Source organism: Penicillium canescens, assembly GCF_028828765.1.
Source record: "Penicillium canescens strain IBT 15451 chromosome Unknown utg000010l_segment0_segment0, whole genome shotgun sequence".
Classification (NCBI taxonomy): Eukaryota; Fungi; Ascomycota; class Eurotiomycetes; order Eurotiales; family Aspergillaceae; genus Penicillium; species Penicillium canescens.
Window position 1 is genome coordinate 1,972,459 of NW_026703972.1, and position 23,612 is coordinate 1,996,070.

The 23,612-nt window shown below is 47.9% G+C and overlaps 1 protein-coding gene across 1 annotated transcript; it reads left to right on the top strand.

Annotated features, from left to right (window-relative positions):
• Positions 1–7,516: 7,516 nt before the first annotated feature.
• Positions 7,517–8,044, top strand: N7446_012397 (uncharacterized protein; the record flags this gene model as incomplete). The annotated part of the gene is made up of 2 exons (XM_058521139.1): positions 7,517–7,686; positions 7,738–8,044. The coding sequence occupies 2 exons, from the start codon at positions 7,517–7,519 to the stop codon at positions 8,042–8,044; spliced, it is 477 nt and encodes a 158-aa protein (XP_058366505.1).
• Between the last annotated feature and the right edge of the window lie 15,568 nt (positions 8,045–23,612).

A 23,612-nucleotide genomic window follows, 5' to 3' on the forward strand; every position in this document is an offset into this window, starting at 1 on the left:
AGATGGTCAAAAATTGAGGATAAACTCGAAACAATCCTCGAAAATGATGAACCAGACGTTTCAAAACTCCAAAAGCATGTAAAACGTGCTATTCGTGGAGGTAAACAGGCGCTTCAAGATCTGAACCTTGCAAAACAAACGATCAAAAGGATGCAAAAACACAGAATTCCGATTAAAAAATCACGACGTATTATAAAAGGAGCTTCAAAATCCCCATTATCATCAATTGCGGGCAATATCAGAGTTCATCGACGTGCTGCGAACGAAAACAGAGTTGAGATCTGTCGTGAGATCGGAAATGCAAGAATTCGAGACTATTGGTATCGCGCCCAACAAGCTCTCAAAGAAAAAGAAGAGGCATCAGGAGAGAGAGATTATATTGATGAAAATAGTGAGCTATTTAAATGGGTAGATCCAGATGATATGTTGGGAGGAAATTAGGTTTGAAATTGAATAGTTGAATTTTTTGTGTTTAGGCATTGGTTTGTGTTTAGGCATTGGCTCACTGACAGGAGGGGACCGACTGTCGGTGAGTGCTTAGTCACAATTATTGGGCTTCTACCTTAGGCCCATAGCCTACCAGTGGGCCTAATGCCAGGCCCAAAACACGCCCCATTTATGGGCTGGGGCGGGTTGGGCTATGGGCTTTGTGGGCCGGTGCGGAGGTCTACACGCTAGTATACGCGCTATATATCAACGCGTTTTAATAAAATTCTCGCAATTTTCTCACTTAATTATGCCTCCTATACGTGGGAAAAGGGGCCTAGAGCTCGACTGCCTTACGAGGGCTAAAATATGTGAATTACATGCCACCAATAGCTAGGGTGCAACAACTATCAAAAAAATGCGATTTCCTGACATTCCACGCTCAACCATTCAATATACCCTTACCTAAGAGGCAAAACGCCAAAAACAGCAAAGCATTCCACGCTCAGGAACCCCGAGGAAGCTTACTAGAGAGGATAGTGACTATATCTACGATACTATACAAGAGAAGCCTTCTATATTGATCGAAGATCTACTTAGAGAGATCGATTTTAAGGTCTACCGCTAGTTAATTTAGCGCCTTACCCACGAAATAGGTCTTCGAAAATAGAGGAAAATATAGCGTCCGGCACTTACGCCTTTACACGCCGAGAAACGGCTATATTGGGCCCTACGATATCAGCATTTTATATCAACGGATTGGGCCCGCGTCTATTGGTCTAACGAATGTACGGTTAGACCTCGCCACGACCCGCAGGTCACCCTGACGACCCGGACCACGACCCGGACCTCGGAGGGTCCTGGGTAGTGAGTCCCGACCCTGACCCTCCATGAGGGGAGGGTCGTTGAAAGTGCCCCCCGACTCTCAGGGCCACGACCCGACCCTCAGGGTCGTAAAACAATGCAAACACCAGCATGTCGCGCGGTGCACAAATTATGTAGGTTTTAGCTGTATTTTTGAGTATCTCACTTACAGCAGTTCTAGGCTTACTTTGCTACCTTTGATCACTTTGAATGCATTAAACAGATAGATTGAAAGGATGAACTGAATAGATGAATTGAACGAATTAACTATATATCCAATATTTCATATCCATCAAGCAACCTTGAACGCTTGCGAACTCTACCAGATACTCGGTGCTGTATCTCTGGCAGGCATGTCACTTCACTATCATCTTCCTGGTCACCTCCTGTATCCTTGGCTATACTGCTTAAGCGTCTTTTGCCAAGTGCGTTTGTAGATAGGCCTTGTGAAGCTGCTTGGCCAGGCGAAGTTGCTTGAAACTCTGTAGAAGGCCCCTCATCCTCTTCATCATCACTGATTGGATCAACGGTGATATGTTGCTGTGTTCTCTCTTCCTTTGCAGCCTGTATCTCCTGGGCTGAAAGATATTCAGACAGCATTATTCGCTCCTCTTCAAGAATCTCGAAACGCGACGTGCACATATACATCATAAGATCCGAGATTGTTTGAGGCTGTAGAGAGCCCCGCCGATAATGGCAAATATCTCGCGCAGAGTTGAAAAGCCGTTCTACTCCTGCACCACTAGCTGGAATCGAAAGAATATCCCGTGCAAGCCTCGCCATTCTCGGGAATTCATCTTGGTGATATTTCCACCAAGTTCGAGGCTGAGCATTTGGTACTGTGTCTGAAAGAGAAATAAGTAATAAATTCTGTCGAAATTAAGAGAAACTTACTACTATCAAGATACCTTGTCAGCTCGTCAGATTGAACTCGCTGTGGAATCTGCGATTGCTGCGACTCGTCTCGAACACATGCTAAATCAAATTCATCCGTTTCTGGAATCATTAGAGGAGCACCTAATGTCAGCTGCTCCCGCGCAAGGTTCTCAGAGTACTTTTCGAGAGAGGACTCAAGGCTCTGGCGATAGGTTGCTCGGTAATCAATTCCGCCTTCCTCTGGGTCCCAGTCGGCGGTTGAGAAAAACTGAAGTTTATCCTGCGGAGAAAGGATTGTGCCAATGGCATAGAGATCGCCATCCATATTATCAGTGTCTTTATAGTAGACTGAGAGCTTGCTTTTTGCCGCTTCGAGTGACATAAGCATTCCTTGCTTCCAAGCGACCCTCTTCCGTCTAAGCCGTCTAATCGACTTTTCTATGTGATCAAATAGCTTATTGTAGACCTTAAAGACCCGGTGGATAGTGACGTCCTTCGACTTTGAAAGAAGAGTTGTGAATCGGTGAAAAGGCTGAAGGATGCAGATAAGATAGTCCACTTGTCGCCACTGCTCCTGACTTAGGGCAAAATGTTCTTGGTCGTACTGTGTACAGAAAGCATCGAAGGTTTGCTGGAGTTTCTTTGCGCGGACAAGCATTAAGAACGTGGAGTTCCATCGAGTAGCAACATCCTGAATTGGCACGAGCTTTGGCTCCTTAGTTTGTAAGTTGTAGAATGACTCTCGGCGCTGCGGACTCGCGTTGATATAGATCGCAATGGCTTCGAACCTAAGAGACAGATTAGGATAATGAATGGTAGAAAAGTTACGATATCTCACCTTATTTAGAGTGTCCACGATCTCGCGTTTCTGCTGTCTTGCACGAAGACTATCCACCCGGTCATCAGACCATGCCTGTTCAGCTACATCATTCTTTGGAGCAGCGTTCATCTTCCCAAGGAGGTCTTTAAGGCTTAACTGGATCACATGGGCAATACACGGTATCCGAATAATAACGACATCGTTGGCGGATTGTAGTGACTCAATCGCGTCGTGGACACTTGCCATAAGGGTAACGTTATTTGAAGCGTTGTCGGTGGTTACCGTAAGCACTCTATCTGTGATCTGATACTCCTGTAGCAGCTTGAAGAGCACTTCACTCAGATTTGCACCTGAATGAGATCCATGTAAGTGTTCGAATCTGAGTAGTATCTCATTGTACTCCCAGTCTTCGTCAAGAAAGTATCCCGTAATCGCTATAAATGCCTGCTTAAATGGCGATGTCCAGCAATCTAGAGCAAGTGATAGCTTCGCACCAGAAGGGAGTCTCTGAAGGATACTCTTTTGGTTCTCACGGACTAGGTCTCGAAGCTGCCGGCGCATAACCTTAGCAGAAGGAATTTCCGGCATTGACGGTGCAAGCCGGGCGTAGGAGATAAGATCACGGAACTCGGTGTGCTCGAGAAACAGAAAGGGGAGATGCGATACAGCAAGAAGCTTAGCAAGCTTCTGCTGCCAAACTCGCTCATCGAATCTTCGTACCGTCGCATTCTGCGCCTAAACGTCGAGGTCAGATTTAGGATCGTCACGGTTAGAGTTAGGTCTTATCTATACCGCATGCTCTAATGCAAGCTTGATATTTGGTTTCTTCCCTGCAGCTGAGGCAGCTTTTCGGCAATTTACCCCATTATAGTGCTTATTCATTGAGGTCGTCCCTGAATGAGCCCAGCCAGGGTGATCAAGCACCTTCCGACATTGATGGCACATAACCCCAGGCTTTCCATCTTTTTCAAACGCGACTTGGTCAAAGTTTTTCCAGCACTGGGCAGCTCGTTTTGTATCCCAAGATATCTGTTTCTTTTGGCCAAAATCGGTATGAAGCCACCACTGCACGAATTCGCTACCCATTTCCGGTGAGTATAAGATGTACGATCTGATCCGATCGGGGCAAATCCGTGGAAGACAATCAGGTGCCGCTCGACGTAGAGACGAGGGAAGGGAGGTAGTTTGACTTCCAGATGGGATAGAGGAGTAAAGCTGATTTGAACTATCATTAGCAATATATTCAAGAAAATCCGAGGGAGGACCCCCATAAGCAGATGAAAAGTTATCAGAGAACTGGGACATTATGAAGATGGTTAGGAGAAGAAAAGTCTTACCTCGATCTCTTGTGCTATTCAGTAAAGAACTCAGGGGTAGTTGAGTCTTGTAGACAAGGGTCTACTTCGCAAACAAAGGAGAAAAGGTGATATATCATATTTGATACTACCGATACTAATTGGCTAGAACAAGGATTATGAGGGTCACCCTGAGGGTTATGAGGGTCACTTTGAGGGTCGTGAGGGTCACCCTGAGGGTCGTGAGGGTCGCCCTTAGGACCCTAGAACTCTGGAGTCACATAATTGAACTTAAATCGACATATTCTGCTTAATTTTAGCGTAGCATAAGTGTTTAGAGAGTGAATACAATATATCAAATACAATGAAGTCAGGATTTCCAGTGGTTTTAGGTTATATCCAGAAAAATGTTAGCCGTCTCTGGATTGCGGTGCGACTACGTTCTGCACTCAAAATACATCCCCTACCAAAAGTTCCTTCCCACTCCACTTTTTCGGGTCCTCATGTAAAATATATATATCACTTACACTGTATATAGCACCACCATTTTATGGTCTATAATATTACAATTAAATTTCAGGGTTGCTTAATAATAGCACAATAAAATTTTCGCTTAATATTTTGTATAATACCCCTTAGCCTTCCGTACTGCCTTCAAACGTCTTCCCATGCTCAATATTAGCGCATCTATCTTTACCTGATCTAATGCCTTCCAAGCTTCCACTAGGCATTTTTTAAAATAATGCCAGTCTACCTCCGACCTTCCCATGCCAATAAGCTCCGGAAATAATGCAAAAAGCTTCACTTTTAACCAGCGCCATACCGGTTCAATTGGGTTCAAATCAGGTGAGTGCGCGGGCCAATCCTCGACGTATCCTCCGTGAGTTTCAAACCACTCTTTCGTGTCCTTCGCTAGATGAATCCTCGCGTTATCTTGCTGAAATACTAAATCAGGGGTGTAAATTGGTATCAGACCTTTTTCGAGCGTCGAAATATACGACTTCGCAGTATAACCCCTCCCCGACCGCGAGTCCTCGTCTCTTTCCATAATAATTAGGTCTGTTCGACCTCCTAGCCAGATTCCGGCCCAAACCATTTGTGAAATATCTTTTACGTGAGCTTTAGCATTCACGAGATCTTTTCGAAGGCCCTCGGAGGTCGTACGAAAGCACCATTGTGGTCCAAAGTTCGAGGTTCGTTGCACCGAACACTCGTCCGAGAAGATCCACGATTGGAAGCTCTCGCGTCGCCATTTTCGCGCAAATTTTAGCCTCTTCCTTGCAAGAGGAGGCTTTATTGGTATTTTCTGTTTCGATCGCCGTTTTCCGAGTCCGAATCGCCTTAAAATTCGACGTATAGTGGAGGGTGACGGATGCTGAGCTGTAGCAGCACTTAGCTGTTTATAGGTCCAAAACGGATGCCTACGTGCTTGTAAATAGAGGTGAGAGCAAGCGCGCTCACTAATAATTACGGGACGGCCGCTTTTTTCACGATTTTCGAGGGTGTTGTCTTCTAAATAGCGTTTCAGCGTATTATAGATTGTACCGCCGAGAGCAGCCGAAGTCATTAGCTAATTTCACTTGCGATACACCGCTCTCATGAGCAGATACAATAGCTGACCTTTGTATAGTAGTAAGCTGCGCCGTTTTGCTAATTTTTGCAGCAATTTTCATTGCAATCGGAGCAATAGGGGAGGTGTAGGACGAAAAATAAAATGGTGGGTTGGTTGCCGGGTCAAATTGTAGTGGGACAGTGGGAAAGAACATTTGACTAGTATCTGTATATATTTCCACATCGTGATTTGCCAATCTCTCCAATTCTTTACAATACATACCACAACGGTCTCCCTTAGACCTGAGAATCTGTCAATTGAGTATTACCAAGCAAGAAGACCTGAAGACATATTTCATAAAAATACACAGGGGTCGGATAGAAAAAGATGAATTAAGTGTGTGACAGACGAAACAGGTATAAGAAACAGTAATTTATTGCTATCTGTCAGCAAATTTATCCATCCTAATCAGGGAAGGTGTGAAGAATTTATGCATATGCGGGTCGTGAGGGTAACTTGGCGGGTGACCCTCCAAAGATTTTATGACCCTCAGGTGCGGTGAGGGTCGTCAGCCTACGACCCTCCCCTCCGGAGGGGCGGGTCAAGGGTCGCGAGAAGGGACCTACGGTCCGGGTCATGGCGAGGTCTATGTACGGTTAAACGTGGTATCGGACAGCGTTAAGAATAGACCTTTATACGTCCGAAAGAGCAGCTTTTTTAGCATCACGAAGAAGGACATTAAGTACAAATGGTTCCGACACGTGGGAAGCAAATTAAGCAGATGTTTTAGGCTGCTTTTAGTGGTCTACCGCATCGTTCTAGCCTAATTCCACTATTCGGAGATCCGCAGTCTCGTCGCGGAGGCGTGTCTTTACGTACAATTAAAGAGCTTTATCGGCGTATCCTACCTACGCTGCTTACTAGTATTGATTAAAATGCTATTTTTTAGCAAGATAACGCGCCCGTTCACACTATATATATCGTATAAGACGCTCTTAATAATATTGAATGCGAAATTATGGAGTGACCGCCCTATTCACCTGATTTAAATCCTATTAAGAACCTATGGGCGCTGCTAAAAGCCGAAATATTGAAGCGTCATCCTGAGTTTATGCACCTACCAAATAACGGAGATACGCTAGAATCGCTCCTTAATGCTGCGCAAGAAGCATGGGAAACGCTAGATATCGAGGTCTTTAAGCATCTCTCCGAGACTATGCCACAGAGGGTGGCTGATGTTATTAAGTATGAGGGCTGGCATACTAGCTATTAAATTGAATTGAATTCCTGAGGTTTCTGCCAGGCAGTATGAAAAAGTGGGTCCAGGGGCGAAGTACCGGAGGTCAAATACTTTTGTTACACCACTGTAACTTCCTTGAGGCGTAACACCGTATTATTGTCTGCGGGGGATTGTGAAACCCACCGATCTGGACTAGACGTCCTTGTGGGTCTCCGGGAAAAGAAAACGGGTGTGTCTGGGGGTAAACTGTTTTCGAAATCCTCTGTATCCCGTACAGGTGACGCCACGTTACTCAACGAGGTCAGCCCCATGAACTTCTTAAGTAGTAGTCCAAAAGGCATTATATAATGCTCGCCAGGTCTTTCGCAACGGCTGTCTTCCTCTGTGACCTATACTACATCAGTCTACTTTTAATTCATTTCAGTGGTCTTTCAAATACAGAAATGAGACCTATTTACTTCGTCCCTCTTGGCCTACTGGCTCTCCCAGGATGGTGCAGGCCAGTCTCCGATCTCCATTCTGGGACCGTTGATGTGGTTCCAATCCCTCCCAACTCCCTCGCCCCTAAGGGAGTCGTACCTGGATCATCTACTATGGTCCACCATCTTCCAGGGTATGAAGTATGTCCTGATATTATGAGAAAATATGGAGTGACTCTTATTAGGAGCTCGGATGCGAATAAGCATATTCTTTTACCTCGTGGCTCAAAGAAATTGATAATTCCAGGATCTGGAATCAAATCCTGGCCGATCGGTCCAATGATGATTCAAATTATTGTCTCGTCAGCAACCGACATAGCATTCAAATTTATCAATGGCGAGGACGACGAGTACCGTTTCACCGTGTTTGATGTTTTGGGGAACGCCATCAATGCTATTGATATTGACGGCGGCAGTTGGGGGAAAATTCCCAACACCCGGAAAATGTTTGAGGCAGGAAAGGAGTATACTGTGAGATGGTTCGAGGCTTAGGGTTTGAGACTAGTCTTTCGGTTTCATTCCCTCTAACTAGTGGTATACAGTACTGTACACTGGGTCAAAAAGCTCTCACTAAAATCAAGCAGCAAAGCGACTATTTTTTGAATTGAAATAACTCAACTGGAACGACTCCGTGTGCCCAGAAATAGAATATAAAGTAGTTTCAATTAATACTTAGTATACATGTTTCTTGCTTTTTGACACTTCAGTCCTGCGTGACAGTCTCCAGGGAAATAATATTCAACGAATCAATCGAGCAGGCCACGTGGGAGCCTGTCGGTATAGTGAAGCTGGAAGCGTGAAATGAACGGATAATCGGTACGCGGATAATGGGACAATTTGTGCATTTAAAATCTGTAAAATCCCAGGAAGTACTAGTCAAAGGACTAGTGGCCTCTTCAGTAAACTGGTGATACCCTTCTAGGCTGGAAGCCACCTATCACCAAGAAACATGAACAAACTCGTAACCTGTTTACTGGGCAATAAGGCAAAACAGTTTCTTTTACAGTATGCCACAGAAATTCCATAAGGAGATCCTCACGAAGAAATACGAGCTGATCCGTTAGGGCAGCAAGCTAGTCTTGGAATAATATTTGTATAATGCCGCATGGCTGAAACCCCCAAGATGATCGTTGAAGCTTAGAGCCCCTTTCGCTTAGATTTCAAGCAAACCTCACTCTTTTGGTGAACATTGAGAGCTGTCATACGAGTAAACGAGCTGCCACTGAAGTTGCATGATAGTTTGTCGCTTCTGCTATGTCTTTCACGTTCGTGACGGAGAAGATTGCTGGAAGTTGAAAAGGATCGGCCCTTACTGTCACCCTCCCAGCATACATTGGCAGTCTGACATTTTCCCTTCGATTGCCGAATAAAAGAAATATCTTCAGAGGTCAGCTGGGAACTGATCTCGGTATTGAAACTGATGCTGCCATGACCTCGGGAATTTGAAGGCTGGTGCGAAAAATGGTGTTCAAAATCGTCTCTCTGGCTTTGACACACCATAGTACTGGTTTCTGGTGGGGCGGACATGGGGATATCTGAGGGCCAAGCGCTTGAGATTGGCTGGACGAGAAGGGTTTTATTCCGAAGCCTCACCGAACTTTGAGGCTCGTAGTCAAAAGTACACATCGGTTGCGAATAGTCTGCCGATCCTCCGGTTACCGCGAAGGGTTGATGGAAGTTCGTGGATGAATGACTCCTGTGATACTGTTAGATGGAAACTGTCGGGACATATACTCCAGTCAGAACAAACAAAGACAGGTTGTACGTAATCTTGGTAAGCAACGGCTCCCGCCGTATGGATTCAGGGGTATTGGGCCTTGACCTAGGATGAACATCTATCTACATGAATCAATCAACTTTCGCTTTAGGAGCATGAACACTGTTCATTTAACTGTGTACACGGTACCTAGCTGGTGATACCAACAGTCCTAGACCGTCAAGAATGCCACTCACAGTAAGGCGCTCCCATACAGTTTGATACCCTAATCTCATCCTAGAGATGGCCAACTTTGTACCTGATTCCGCACATTTACGTTGGCAGAGACCAGATCTGCGGATTGCTACCAGGAGATTTTCCCAGGAAGAACTTTTAGATACTGCACCTGATGTTACAAGTACTGGAAGAGCGGTTTCTGTCGCATTGGCGGCGTACGAATGAGTAAGTATTTTGACTTCCAATGGCCATTTGTAAACATGCTGAACAAAGCAGGAAGCATGTTCCTCATGCTGATCTCTCCTCGAAAGTTCCAGTCACCAAAGCCCCTTTTATATATTCTAAGACCGAGGAGCTTGTTTGGAAATGGGAACAGTCAAAGCTCTGCGGTCGGAGTAACAACATCACACTCTCTTCCACCATGATTCCACAAGGTCATCCACCAAACAAAGCTGATAGCCAAGGCAAATTCGTATCCATCGAGAATGGCTTCACTCATGTCTTCCCTCAAGCACAGCTCACGAACCTGGAACCACATGACTATCAGCTTGGAATTCTGGAGACAACGCATTCAGCAAACCTGAAGATTATCCTTCTCGGTGCGAAGCAAGAGAAGCAAACAAAACGTTTCAGCGGAAGCCTCGTTGGCCTCCAGCATTCCCTGTTGCAGAGAGGCTCTCTTTCTTCCAATCGCTGGTCAACTGAATTCTGGGTATCCGACTCGGTCGTTGTTGATTCAAGATCCATTGAAGAGGCTAAATCGGTACTCAAGGCTGTGCGTCCAGAGAGCCCTGGTGAGGCAACGTATGTCTGTGTTGGCCTGCCAGTCACAGTCTTCGGGCCATTATTCAACACGCTGGTTTCGAAATGGAACGCGAGTGCGGCTTCCTTCGAGTACTCCAACGGATTCATCTGGATATATTCCACAGTGGACCCGACAAACTTTAAGATTGACGCGGGTGAATCCTCCAGTCCAGCCAAGCAATCAATTTCTTCTATTCTGAAGCAGATGAACGGTAAATCCTGGTTTGTTAGGGCAAAGCTCATGTTCAGACTCGAAAGGTCGAGTGGGGAGAAAGCGGGTATCCTTGCCGAGCTCCTAGAAGTCTCTCATATACATGTCACCTCTTCTCATAAGCCCACCACTCACTCTTAGGACAGACTTGGATGTTGGAAGGGGTTGGAGGTTGGCAAAACCGCTGCTGTCGTCTATCCTTTGTGTTTCCTTTGTTCCTTTCGAATCAAGTACAGGTTGCCCAATAAGGAAGTAAAGGAGCTTTTCAAATCTTTTGACAGGAGCTATATTTACTGATATCTGTGCGATCTAACAATCACGTTCACATTAGGGCCAGAGAATTGCTTGAAATGGTCTTCAGCCAAACATTCATCGTAACACCTCTAGGAACTTCCAGACCAGGAATCAAATGCCAAGATTTACACTAAGCAAAAGCAAGCCTGATGGGACTGCAATACTACGTAGCCAGAAGGGGTTATAGAGCACGGATTCTGTGGTGATTGGTCCAGCCTTGTCAGATCGGCACTAGATTAGAATCCTATTCGGAATATAGCTCGGAGGCGTGTTTGCTACAACAAGACCGCCTTCCGTAGAAACAACGCTCTTTGCGTCTTCGACGAGTTCGGGTATGATTGCATCAATAGCCAGAATGACTTGGTCCATTGAAAAAGTCCTGGTGTGAAGACCCCACGGGCGGAGGATCACAACGGTTTCCACGGTCGCCGTCGCTGACCACAGCTGCCTCCCTGATCCTCTTGACAATGACACACACTGCCTAGCCGGACAAGCGGCCATGCGACATCTGAAAATGCGTCTCAGCACGTTGACTGACTTCAACAGTTGGAAATACGGGACAATTGAAAAACGCATTATATTGCAGGCACACGATGAGCGCGGAATTGGGCTTCAACGTTGAACATAAACTTCACGAGACGCACCTTTTACGCTGTCCATCGTTTTTTGACGGGGGCTCGATGATGATCATTTTCAATCATCAACCGGTCATCTCAGCCCAAGGAGCCGTAGAAAAGGGCCTTCCCATCTTGCTCACCAGCAGCAATGATCAGCGCATCAACATCCCAAGCTGCTTTCGACCGCTCAAACAAAGCTCTGGTCAGCGTTGTCCAGACAACGTATGGAAAATACGATATAAACCTGCTGATGTCCAGTATTGTCTCGCCTAAAAGCATGTCCCGCCCTGTGTCAAAGTTTGCCGAATGGCTTGCCAGGGCTCCCGTCCAAGACAAGTTTAGTCTTTGTGGGCTCCTCGCTCTTGTATGCTGGATATCTTACAGCCTCGCACGCCGGTTCAGCTATTTGCCTTTGAGGTTGCAACACGCAGTATCTTGGAGACGCTTCTTCCAGGCGCCAACGCCAGGCGTGCTCCAGTGGCTGGATATCCCGTCATACTTGCAAGGGGGAGTACTTGCAGCCCTGGTGATTGCCAACATTATTGCAATCAGTCTTCATGCTCAGACCTGGGCGGATGTGCAGAAGCGAGCCGGATGCTTGGCGGTCACCCACCTTGTTCCCCTCTGCTCCGGGTTTAGCTTCAGCCTTCCGGCCCACGTCTACCGTGTCGAACGGGGCACGTTCCAGTGGGCCCATAGGTGGCTAGGCCGCCTTTGCGTGCTGCATTGCCTTCTTCATGGGTCCGTCTTAGGCTCAGTTGCTCGAAATACAAGCCTTGGAGCTCCCCTCGTCATCCCACTCCTGGTACGTGAGGCGGCTAGAGAACGGCAGCCTTCCCATTTCCCCAAAGGATGTCTGATTAGAAGTGGCTAATATTGAACAGGCCGGATGCAGTTTCGTCTCGATCTTGCCGTGGACGCTCGCTGCGATTCTTCGACGGTGGCCGCAACTTGGCCTCAAGATCCACCATATGCTTGCTTCGATCGCCACTGGCGCCCTTTTCTACCATTTGATCGACCGGGTATCGTCCTACCGCTGGGTTTTACTAGGCGGTATTTGCGCCGGATTTGCCTGGAGCGCGGGGACATGTCTACATACCATGTGGCTCCACAGATCGTGGCGCATCACCTCTCGACGGGCCCTCGCGCGGTCTTCCAACAGGCTCTTATGGCTTGATATTGCGGTACCGGCGGAGTGCGTGGCTCAACCGGGGCAGTATGTACAGCTCTGGATGCCACGCCTTGGAGTAAGGTCCTGCTTGCAGCTTCCCGCATTCTACGTGGCTTCGGTAGGTACAGGGCAAAGCAACCTAGGAGCATCGACAACTCATGTGTTACGCATAGTGTCCCGGCCTGGACAGGGCGTGACCGGAAGGATCGCACAAGCTGCGGATCGTGCGCACTCGACGATTCATTTCCCGGTGTGCGTGCTGGGTCCCTACGGGCACGCACCTCACCTGGGCCAGTATGGGACCGTCGTCTTTGTACTTGAAGATATTGGAATCTTCCGGGTGTTGCCGTTCATACGACATCTCGTTCAAGAAAGCCGAAGCCGGAGGAACGCGGTGCGACGGCTAGAGGTCCTGTGGCAAGTTAGGCTGAAAAATTTCAGTAGGTGTCCTTCCTCTTCTCAGATGCTTTGCGGTGTCATGCGCTTACCGAAACAGACCATCCCCACTGGGTGGGGGAGGAAATCTCGCAAATCCTTGAACTCGACCGTATGTTTGACCGAGATGATTGTCCTGAGCATAGACATCGAGATGACCGGGGATTTGATGTGAGTGAATTCTCCCCTCGCTATAGATTTTACAATAGGTCGGGCTTAACTCGGTGGCAGATATTGCAATTCACCACACATATCCTAGATACTCAGCCCGTGGACCAGATTCGTTACCGCAACCGTACGCGCTTGAAATATCATTTTCATGCCATCAATATGGCCAAGGAGCTGGCACGCCTTATGGATGGTACAAGCGGAACGACCGCGGTTTCGGGTATGAGCGCTCCGTCGGTTACCCCTTGGATTATGCCAACGCTAACTGGTCTTAGTATGCGCAAGCAACCCGTTACGCGCAGCAGTACGCCGTTTCGTTCATCCTAGAACGAGTGGCGATTTTCGATTGATTGACTGGACCTTGAACCCTCTTGCACGTGGTGGACGGACGATGACCCTTTCTACCATGCAACATCCGAAACGATTACAGCCTCCGAGCGAGCAGAATCTTCCAACACTGGCACAGTGTTGGAGCCCAGTTGGACGCCGGCCCCCTTGCCTGTTGCACATACTGTCCCTGAACAGGCCACTCGTCTCTCAGGAGAAACATTGGTCGATAATGGACGACCCTGGCAGGGCGATGTGTCGGCGATTGGGGCCCAGAGTGCCAATCACAAAAAGTGGGTTCGGCAGAAAATCATCGAAGGCGGCTTCTAAGTTAGCCAAACGTGTTAATAAGTTATCTGGCACAATCCATCCATTTGGACAAGTACGAGTCGTAGGCCTACTGCATTTATCTCTATGACCGCGCATGTACTTGTCCTGGATAATTCGTCACATCGCTCTGGCCTAGCACAGCGTGAAGCTAGAATTGACAACACGAGATGCGACCGGAGCTGCCTAGACTCTAAAGCTTCCAAAACAGGCTGGGGTTTAGTCTGAATCCTTTTCTGAATAATTACCTCCGATTAAGTGAGCAGATAACAGCAAGCAGGCATGAAAGTGAATAAATTCGCGTTGATATGGGGTGAAATGCTGCTGAAGTGAATGGCTCGGGCGGTGACGGGGAGGATGTGTGACGGGGAGGATGTTGCTGAGCCGTAGGTCATCTGAACATGGATCGGGATCGTCGCGTGGACAACCATGAACCAACATTGGCCGTACCACATCTACTTTGAGGATTTTGAACTCATAACCCACTATTATTAATTTGCTTTTTTCAGATATCGTTCATATATTGCGTATTTAGTCCCGGGGCCCTTGTCGCTTGTTCGTATATGAAATGTGAGGGGTTTATTCATTGGTTGGCCCTCGCAAAGATATATTGTGGGTAAGATATATCGAGAAATAACGCCGATTTCCATAACAGTATACCACTCTCGCTGTAGTTTTTACCACTACTCACAGTTCGACGTGAATGACGACGGATCGAAAGGGAAAAAAAAAAAAACAAAAATAAAAATAAAAGCTAGATTGTTGGTTGGTGGTGAATGAGACAGCAACCAAACGTAGGGATGCACGCCGGCCAAGTCGCGCATTGACCCGACGCTCTGTCCCTAATCAACTCACATTCTACATGCCTCCTCATTCTGGACCATACCATATAACATGCCGATGCTGACCTTAAAACCGATCTGTGGGCTCCGTCCAGCCGGAAACACTTCCGGAGGCTCTGCTCTACTGTTACTATTCCTTTCGAGGCCCTCGGCTAGCGCCACGTGACACCCGCCATTGCGAACACGAAAGATTCACAGACCCTGTCGCGCCCAGCCTTGCCGAATTCGGGGACTTATCATAAGCCAAAATATCGGCAATAGGGGGCCTAGGTCCCTGAACGGATAACGACTGAGCATGTCGCGTAGGAACGTTAACCTCCCCCGGTCGGTCATCGAAGAAACGTGTGAAGAACCATCTGAAGCAGCCCTTAATGCGCGAGCGCACCGAGTCTCATATCAAAACGCTCGAGCAGCACCGAGGCCTCACGTCACAAAAGTCCGCGCACTACCACCAGGCTGTTCTCTGGCACAACGAGCAACTCCAGTCAGAGAATAGAGAGCTCCGCCAAGGGTGCGAATATCATACAACTTCCATTTCAGTAAGGACTTCTCGTATTGCGTTTTCTAATCTGAATGTTACACATATCGAATCGATTTCTAGAATAACCAATGAAAGGTAATAGGCCTGTGGTTGAGTGAAACATAGCTTCACAGCACAAAAGCGAGTAGGCCAAGAGGAAAGAGACAATATGCAACTGCAGTGAAGCCTATACCATTGCTTCTCATCTTTGGTAACAGAAAGTGGAAGAACAGTGGAAATCTGGTGCCACTGTACATCTCAAGCACCAGATCAGTCATGGCGAGCATAGTCAAGTGGCCAGCCTTCAGGCGTTAGCTGCCCACAGAACTCAGGGTTATAGACGGTGCTTGTCTTGTCTAGGGTAGCCACATACCGATTGCGGCCCCCACGTTTGCCGTGCGTTTTATAGTGGGCATTGAGGTTGTCACGCCGCGAGAAACTGCGTTGGCACCAAGGGACCCAGCAGACATGAGGTCTCGCTCCTGAATGGCTTGCCAGGTGGCGGTTCAAGGTCTTTTGACGTTTGAATTGGCGCTTGCATCCCGAAAGCCTGCAGTTGAACTGTTGCCGTGGGGTGCTGGCTTGTGAATCTCCGACACCGAAATCGGAGGGATCTTGCGTACGGAGGGGATTGGGGGATTGTCGGAAGACTTGACAGGCCTCTGCAACCTGCGTATCTTGTCCAATGTGCTGCCCTCCAAGCCGCTCTATCCACAGATCATCGGTATTCTGGGGGGCTGGGAAGGGGCAGGTTCCGAACAAATTAGGCACAAGGTCAAAATGGCCAGGGAAGCCTCCAAGGGTGAGTACGATGGCTCCCAGATAGGCTGGTATCGAAACCAACAGACCACAGGCCGCCATCCGCAATGGCTGGATCCTGGAATTGAGCAACCCATTTGTTGACAAAGATGACCATGGTTTCCGCTTTGGCTGATGTGCAATGGGACTGCCGAGCCATGAGAGATAAAGTCGCACTTTTCATGCTGGTGGAACTCCATGCCAGGCTGTTCGGTGGGTATGAGATCGATCAGGTCTTTTTGTTCGCTTCTGTCACCGTAGAAGAGTAGTGTGTCGCTTGGGAACATCATGTCCGTCTTACATGCTTCTGTTTGCGAGGATGTTGTCGTAGCTTGTTGTACTATTTGTGAACTGTCGCCCACACTAAGCATGTATCGAGATTTCTGTGCTGAAAATGAGGCGAAAGTAGGAGGCATTCACCCCACTGTCAAGAGCGATGTCTGCGTACGAAAATCGATCACTAGTAAGTGAGACCTAGTGTGTATAGAGGAAGGAGTGGCCCCTTGAAATACCACGGACGAAACAAAAGGTAGAAAAAGTCAGCAAAACTCGCACAGAAACCTAGAATACCTGAATCATCGCTGCTTGTTCACCCAAGTTGCTAGTTGACCCTCCCTTCAACAATCCTATCGAAAACGAAGTCTTGCCATTTGCTGTGCACGGTTTGATTTTAACGTGATCCTGGATTGTTGACGAAATACATGAACAGCATATAAAGATGCCTGTTTGTGAGGCGAGATGGTCGTTGATTCAACGTTGACCAGACACCACCTGTGAGGCTCGTTCAATCCGGGCTTTTGCTGCCCACAACTAGGAATCAAGCAGACAGAGTGCCCGGCTTGATACAGAATCCCTAGTCTTTCACCAGTCGCTGACATGGCTGTATCAGTTGTTGCTCACCGGTCCTGGCCAGTCAAATGCTTTCAAATTAAGAAATATAGCGTTTGAATTTATGTAGCCGTTGAAGCTGTGAGAGAAGATTCAACGCTGCTTGAATAACTTGTTTGGCTACTGACATATTCATCAGCATGGGAATAGGGTTGCTCAACGGCCGCAAATACCAAATAGCTATCAAAATCAAATAAATGACTGCGTTGAGACCCATACCTCTGTTGTAACACTAACAAGGTGACTACGTGTCTCCAGGTGGACTATAAGAGAGGCTATCATCCGGTACAGACTAATTTCTCTGAAATCATTTCTTTGCCTGTCATTCTTTGCCTATCACGAAATGGATGCTCCAAGGAACGTACCGGACCAAAATAATGAGGGAGGTCACCAGCCGACTGGACTCCCAATTCAGGTTGATAAAGGCCACCCAAAGGACGCTTCTGATCCCAAACCACTACAGGTACGTTAGGTGCATCCCATACGGTATCAGATCTTGTGGCTGACTACTGGCATTCTCCCTCCCGTAGCTGGGAACCAACCAGAAAGAAACCCTGACGATCGAGCACTTTCAACCCATCTTGGCGACACTAGCAAATCTCGATCGCGACGATCCGAAACTAGCATTTCAAGCGGCTCGGTCCGTGGGGCTCTATCGACGTCTATGGGCATCATGTGTGCCTAGGCACCTCAGTGGCGAGGATGTCGACCAGAAGAGTCAATTCTCGAAGGAGGCTAGCAATAACCCGAGCAAAGAGAGGAATGGACCTCAGCTTCCTCATGATGAGCAGCGATTACGACTGCTTTCCTTTGAGCAGGCTTTGGAATCGTCTTGGGAACGGATGACTGTCGTGCTCAATGGCTGGAACCAATGCTCGAAAAGTAGTCTGGGCATGTTGGTGGATGTCAAAAGAACCGAGTGACGGGTTGCCAGTGGGAAGTGTGCCATGTATTTCTTTACTGCCATGTAATGAAGCAGACAGAGAACAAGTGAAGCCCGTACTCAAACGTAGTGTCAATCCTTTGACGGGTTTTTGTTTTATTTAGAGAATGTTGTACAAAGCACATTGCCATTACGTGACTATTGACGACCTTGCGGACGTCGTTCAGAAAACAATGGAAACACAAGTACAGTCACATGAGTGCGTCACATTCATTTGTAATTTTCCAGGAGATTATGTACAAAGAACGATGGATCCAGGGATGGCGTCGTGGGTAGTGTCGCTAGCGGGGACAGAGTAGAGTGACCGGAAAACGGTAGAGGTTCTGTGCGCGGCCACAAAGACAATCGGAAGGAAGGAGGTATCGCTCCTACAGTGACTAGTGATATGATGTCCAGGATCTGCCCACGCACCCGGCATAGATTCCCCATGGCCGTTTCAACACGGGGCAGGAAGAACAGATGCTCACCCACTGTCTCGCCGGTTAAGTGATCAAATCTTGCAAGCCTCAACTCCACCCAGTAGACCTCTTCAAAAAGAAAGAAAGCTGACATGTAAAGGAAAAGGTCATCAGCTTGAGTGGCGAACGACAGAGGATCTGGACCCGTCCACTTGAAGCCCGACTGGTTATCGTTGTTGGGGTGGAAGAAGCATTCCACCAAGGGGGATCCTTGTCCCTCGTGTGCTACAGACTTTAATCCATTCGGAAAGTCTAGCGCAATATCTTCGTGATCTGCGCAAAGACAAGGAGGCGGCGCCGGTATACAAGAGGATTCTCGCCATATTGCGTGAAGGTCGAGATCGAAGTCGATATCTAGTCTGTTGTGAGCACAGGCACGCGGTGGAATAAAGTTATGCGAATCACCTTGACCAGATTTGTCCATCTGCTTCGGAAGTTTCCCGGTATAGTAGTTGTGGTGGAAGTGGCAGCAGCGTTTGAACTGGCAGTGAAGGGTTGCTGGAGGTTTAGTATAATGGCGGAGGCCAATCATTCTTTTAATTGGCAGACAGAGGACCAATAAATCAAATGTCAACTTTTAAAGAAAATAGAAACGGCTAATTTACTAAGTCTTCGTGAAGCGTTGATCTTTCACCAGGATAAACGAAACGTCACCGTCGGCCGTATGGCCGCTTCACCGGGTATCCATAAACGCTGAGATATCCTCGGTGAGATATACCCGTCTACCATCCCACAACACCGGCACTTATATGCACTGCAGGGAGAGATCTCTTTCGTCTAACAGCCATCTCTTCACTCTTGAAGCTGTCGACACAGCGACGTGGTGTTGTACCGTAGAACTGGCCCTAGCTACATCAGAAGGAGACCAGCCGGGATGAAGGGGATCTACTCAGGCTACTTAGTTCGTTCGTTTGTTATCTGAAAGAATCAGGCTTTGATTTTCAATCTTGCGCAAAGTTACGGTTGCTGAGGCTTAGCTTCAGATAGGGGGCAAGTAGGTGCTGGAAATCCGAGTGGGCGCCCGTCAAACGACAGCTGGCCACGGAAATCTGGATTGTAGTCGGGGCTCGTCTCGTCGAGGGTGGCAACATAACGGTTGCGACCACCCGGTCTCGCATGTGTCTTCGTACAATGGACTTTGAGGTTGTCGCGGCGTGAAAAGGCACGGTGGCATCCAGGCACCCAGCAGACATAGGGCTTTCCCTTCGAGTGACTCCTTGTATGGCGCTCGAGGTGGTCCTGACGCTTGAACCCAATTCTGCAGCCAATGATGTTGCACTTGTATTTTCGCTTGTGCATACCAAATTCCTGGTCCTTAAGATCCGGCTTATGATCAGGCTGCTTGTCATAATCATGACAGTCAGGCAGTGAAAGATCGTTTATGCACGCGCTCTTGTCATGGACTATCTGGGAATTCCCTGGTGGTTGATCAAGAAACCAAGGGGAGATACCGGTATCAGCGGGGATAGGACAGACTTCAGCAGCGGCGCCAAGATTTGCTGTAAATCTCAAGGGCTCAGGAGTAGTTGTCGAAGTACTTGGAAAAACCAGCGCAGGGTCGATATTCTGCATTGTCGAGAAATCAGCCCCCGGCAGCCGGTCAGCTACATTGGACATTGGGATCGAGTCAATCCGTCGCAAATGACAAAGCCTCAATGGCGGCGGGCAAAGTAAGGAGGTCGGATCAAGGGAGTGGTCTGCTTCCTGAGGAAGATAGACGCTGGGAATGCCATGGTCCCTGAGCAAGATTGGCGTATGATGATGAGAACAAGGGGAACAGTAGTAGACCTGGATGACTCCATGCTCTGCCCGATTGTCACATTGCAGCAAAGCAGCGTCAGTGCGGTTAGCCTTCCATATGCTGTCATCGAGGTTGGACCAGTTTGGCAGGACCAGTGAGTCCAGATAATAGAAAGGATCGGTCGCTACGGTCGGCGGCTTGACGGTTGAGAATATTATATCATCATGCTGAACATGTAGCTCAGGAAAAGGTTGAGCCGGCAACAACGGGGGAAGTGGTTTTCTATGTTTCCGAGACATATTACCGGCTGAGATTGGTTATGGTCGATGTATTTTCAAGGAGCTTGTAGAGAACCAGCGCTGCGTAGAAATTTATTGAGAACGACAGAATCTCCTAGGCTCAATTTGAACTGAAAGTAGACCATAATTAGCCATGGACTTCTAAATAAAGCCAATTGGGCATGTGTACTTTGGCATTGGCCATGATCCTGGCATGATCAAGATGCAAGTAAGTAAGACGCAGAAAGCTGCGTCAATACAGACTACATTTATGATGCCTCTAGCGCAAACGCTGTCAACAGCATCTCAGATATTCCTACAACAAGCGTTGATTCCAAGATTTCTAGAATCTCATACACAGTAGACTCGAACCCTGTGATCATTATACTACTGTGTGGTCTGATTTCACGTTTCCCTCTAGCTTCGTTGACTCCGGTGAATTACAATTGAGCCCTCCAATATCGTTAAATTGACTCACCAGTACACTGTCAGTCCAACTCATAGGAGCGAAAAGTATCGGCGCCAAACTGGAATTTGCATTCCTAATGTGCTCATTTCATCATGTTGTGATATGAACCTGGAGCAGACTACGAACAAAGCCGCACCATCCGGTTAACACATGCACTTGCCAATATTGACCAAAGTTTCAGATATGTGATGAGTTTTCGCTTTCAACTCACTAATCTATCGGACTTATGAGCTTCGAACAAGCACTTATATGCGGCATCACTATTCTGAGCACACTTTTGATTCACTTACATCAGCTTTCTTTTCACAGTGATTCTGATGAGCCACCAGCGTGGGTTATGTGTTTTGCCTCTTATCTTTTATAAATCAATCGTCTCCCCGGCTTCCAAATTCTTAGACCTCTACAAGGGATTCGATCCGTCAAGTGGTGCTCCATTATAGCGAAGATCAAGCTAACCTGCCACCGTTATGATGCTCATTAGATATATCCTACTGTTGGAGGCGATCGTCTTACGGGCGGTCAGCGCACATCTGATCATGATGTACCCTGAGCCCTACAGCAAGGAAACCCTCAACAACTCTCCTCTCGCTGAACATGGTAGCGATTTTCCCTGTAAACTACGCACAGATGCATTCTTGGCTCCTTCAACAGAGACTGTCTACCAGATCGGCATTGAAAACATAATCAGGTTCAAGGGAAGCGCGACACACGGTGGCGGCTCATGCCAACTGAGCCTGACCGAAGACCGTGAGCCAACCAAAGATTCTGAATGGAAGGTCATCAAGTCCTATGAAGGAGGCTGCCCCACAAAGGCAGAGAAACTCGCTGGAGACGCCACTGCCGACAATGCCCTTCACCTCGATTTCGCAATCCCCGAAGGCATTAACCCCGGAAAATATACGTTAGCCTGGACGTGGTTCAATCGTATTGGGAATCGTGAAATGTATATGAACTGTGCCCCAGTCACCGTGTCTGGTGCCTCGTCGCAACAATGCCACAAGAGCATACAAAAGCAAATGCCTAATTTTCCACCCATGTTCATCGCCAACATAAATGGCTGCGTCACCAAAGAGAACGTGGACATTCGGTTTCCTCAGCCAGGAAGCATTGTGGAGCACAATGGCCAAATGGATCATCTTCTTCGCGAAGGTGAGCCACCATGCACCGGAACACCTACATTCAGTGCCTTGGCAGCCATCAAGTCAACTATTCCTGATCTTACCAAGGGTGTGCTTGGAAAGGCTGTTTCATCTACCACGTCTACCGCTCTTGCCCGCATTCCGACTTCGGTTTCCTCTTGTCGTGCTCCTCGCCGTAATTAGGACTATAGATGATACGTATCGAGCACTCAGGGCGCATATGTATAGGCTGACGTAAAATCAAAGGAAGACCATGGCAGATGCCTAATCAAATTCAGTGAGAACTTCAGTGTCGTTGTTTCTCTTATTCTAATTTGAAAGAATTCAGTCCGAGGTTTAAAATTTGTGATTCGCTCTATTGTACAGTACTTAGAATGACTGGATGAGATTGAAAATCTGGGTATCATATATAAGATCGCTAATTCAACAGATCAGAAGAAAATCCCGTTGTCAAGAGATACGAAAACGTTTTGCATCTCCTGCCTCTGTTTGACATAGTCGTCGTCGTTTGGCTGCCCCCGACCGTTGTAAAGCCGGTCGACATTTCAAAGTAGAGCGATGGAAGTCAATGATCAAAGCACGGCCAAGCTCTTCACTCCAAAGGACATTGTCTAGCCGCAGGTCGTCATGTGTTATACCAAGGGCTCTAATTTCCTTGTTCGATTTGTGTATCTCGCGGCGAAGCCACTGCGTCAGCTCCATCGTCGCTGTGCATTCGCCTCCCCAGCCCATTATGAGCATGTGGCAGATTTCTCCAGCGCCATGAAGAAAATAGATTTTTGCCAGGTCGATCGTACCCAAGAATACAGGTACAGCGGATCCTTGGGCCTTGCGCAGCACTCGATAAACCTGCGCTTCGCGGGAAACTTCTTCCCATAATCCTGACGTGGTGCCTTTACCGATGACCGTGTAACCGTATTCCATGCAGGTAAGTTTGAATGGGGCACCGTATGAGCCGCAACCCCCCAGGGGGATGCAACGATCTATATTCTCGTCCAACTCATTTTTCAGTAAAAGTATCATGTCCGTGGCCGAGATTAAATGCTGAGCCGCGAGGTTCCTGCCCCGGCGATGATGGCCTACATTGGGACACGACTCATCAAGAACATCCCCGTTCTGCAAACCGAGCAGACATCGTTGCGTGCAGAATTGCGCGGCACGGCGTCGATGATGGTCGTCTTGGTTAGGCCCAGTCGTTTGCTGGCGACTTGATCGTCGAGCGGACGGTGAAGGCGTTACTTGGCTGATCCTCCGCTTATGGCCAGCTGCTTGATCGGCGTCAGAGCCGGACGAGTCCGGTGATTGCGAGCGCGGTCGAATCTCTGAGGGTGCACAAGTGGTTTGAGATCGTGTATGCACTCGACGGCCCTCCGAGGGAGACGGCAGCGGAGACGACGATGGTAGTCCATAGGATGTACCAGACTCCGGACTTGGAAAATCAGGGTTCGTGCTATCGGAGTGGGAGATTTGCTGTAGCTCGCTTCTCGGAATCTGCGAACGCGTGTGATCGAAGTTTGTCTTCCATTTGTGAAGATTTGGGCGCACTCGATTTCTCCATTCTTGCTCACGGATGGGGGAGCGAAATGCCATCAAACAAAGACACAACACCCTCGCAACAGAGGACTTCCATAGCTGGACAACCGTATCGCTTTCCGGGTTTACTTCGCTGTGAGGATCACAGAAAAAGTAATAGACCG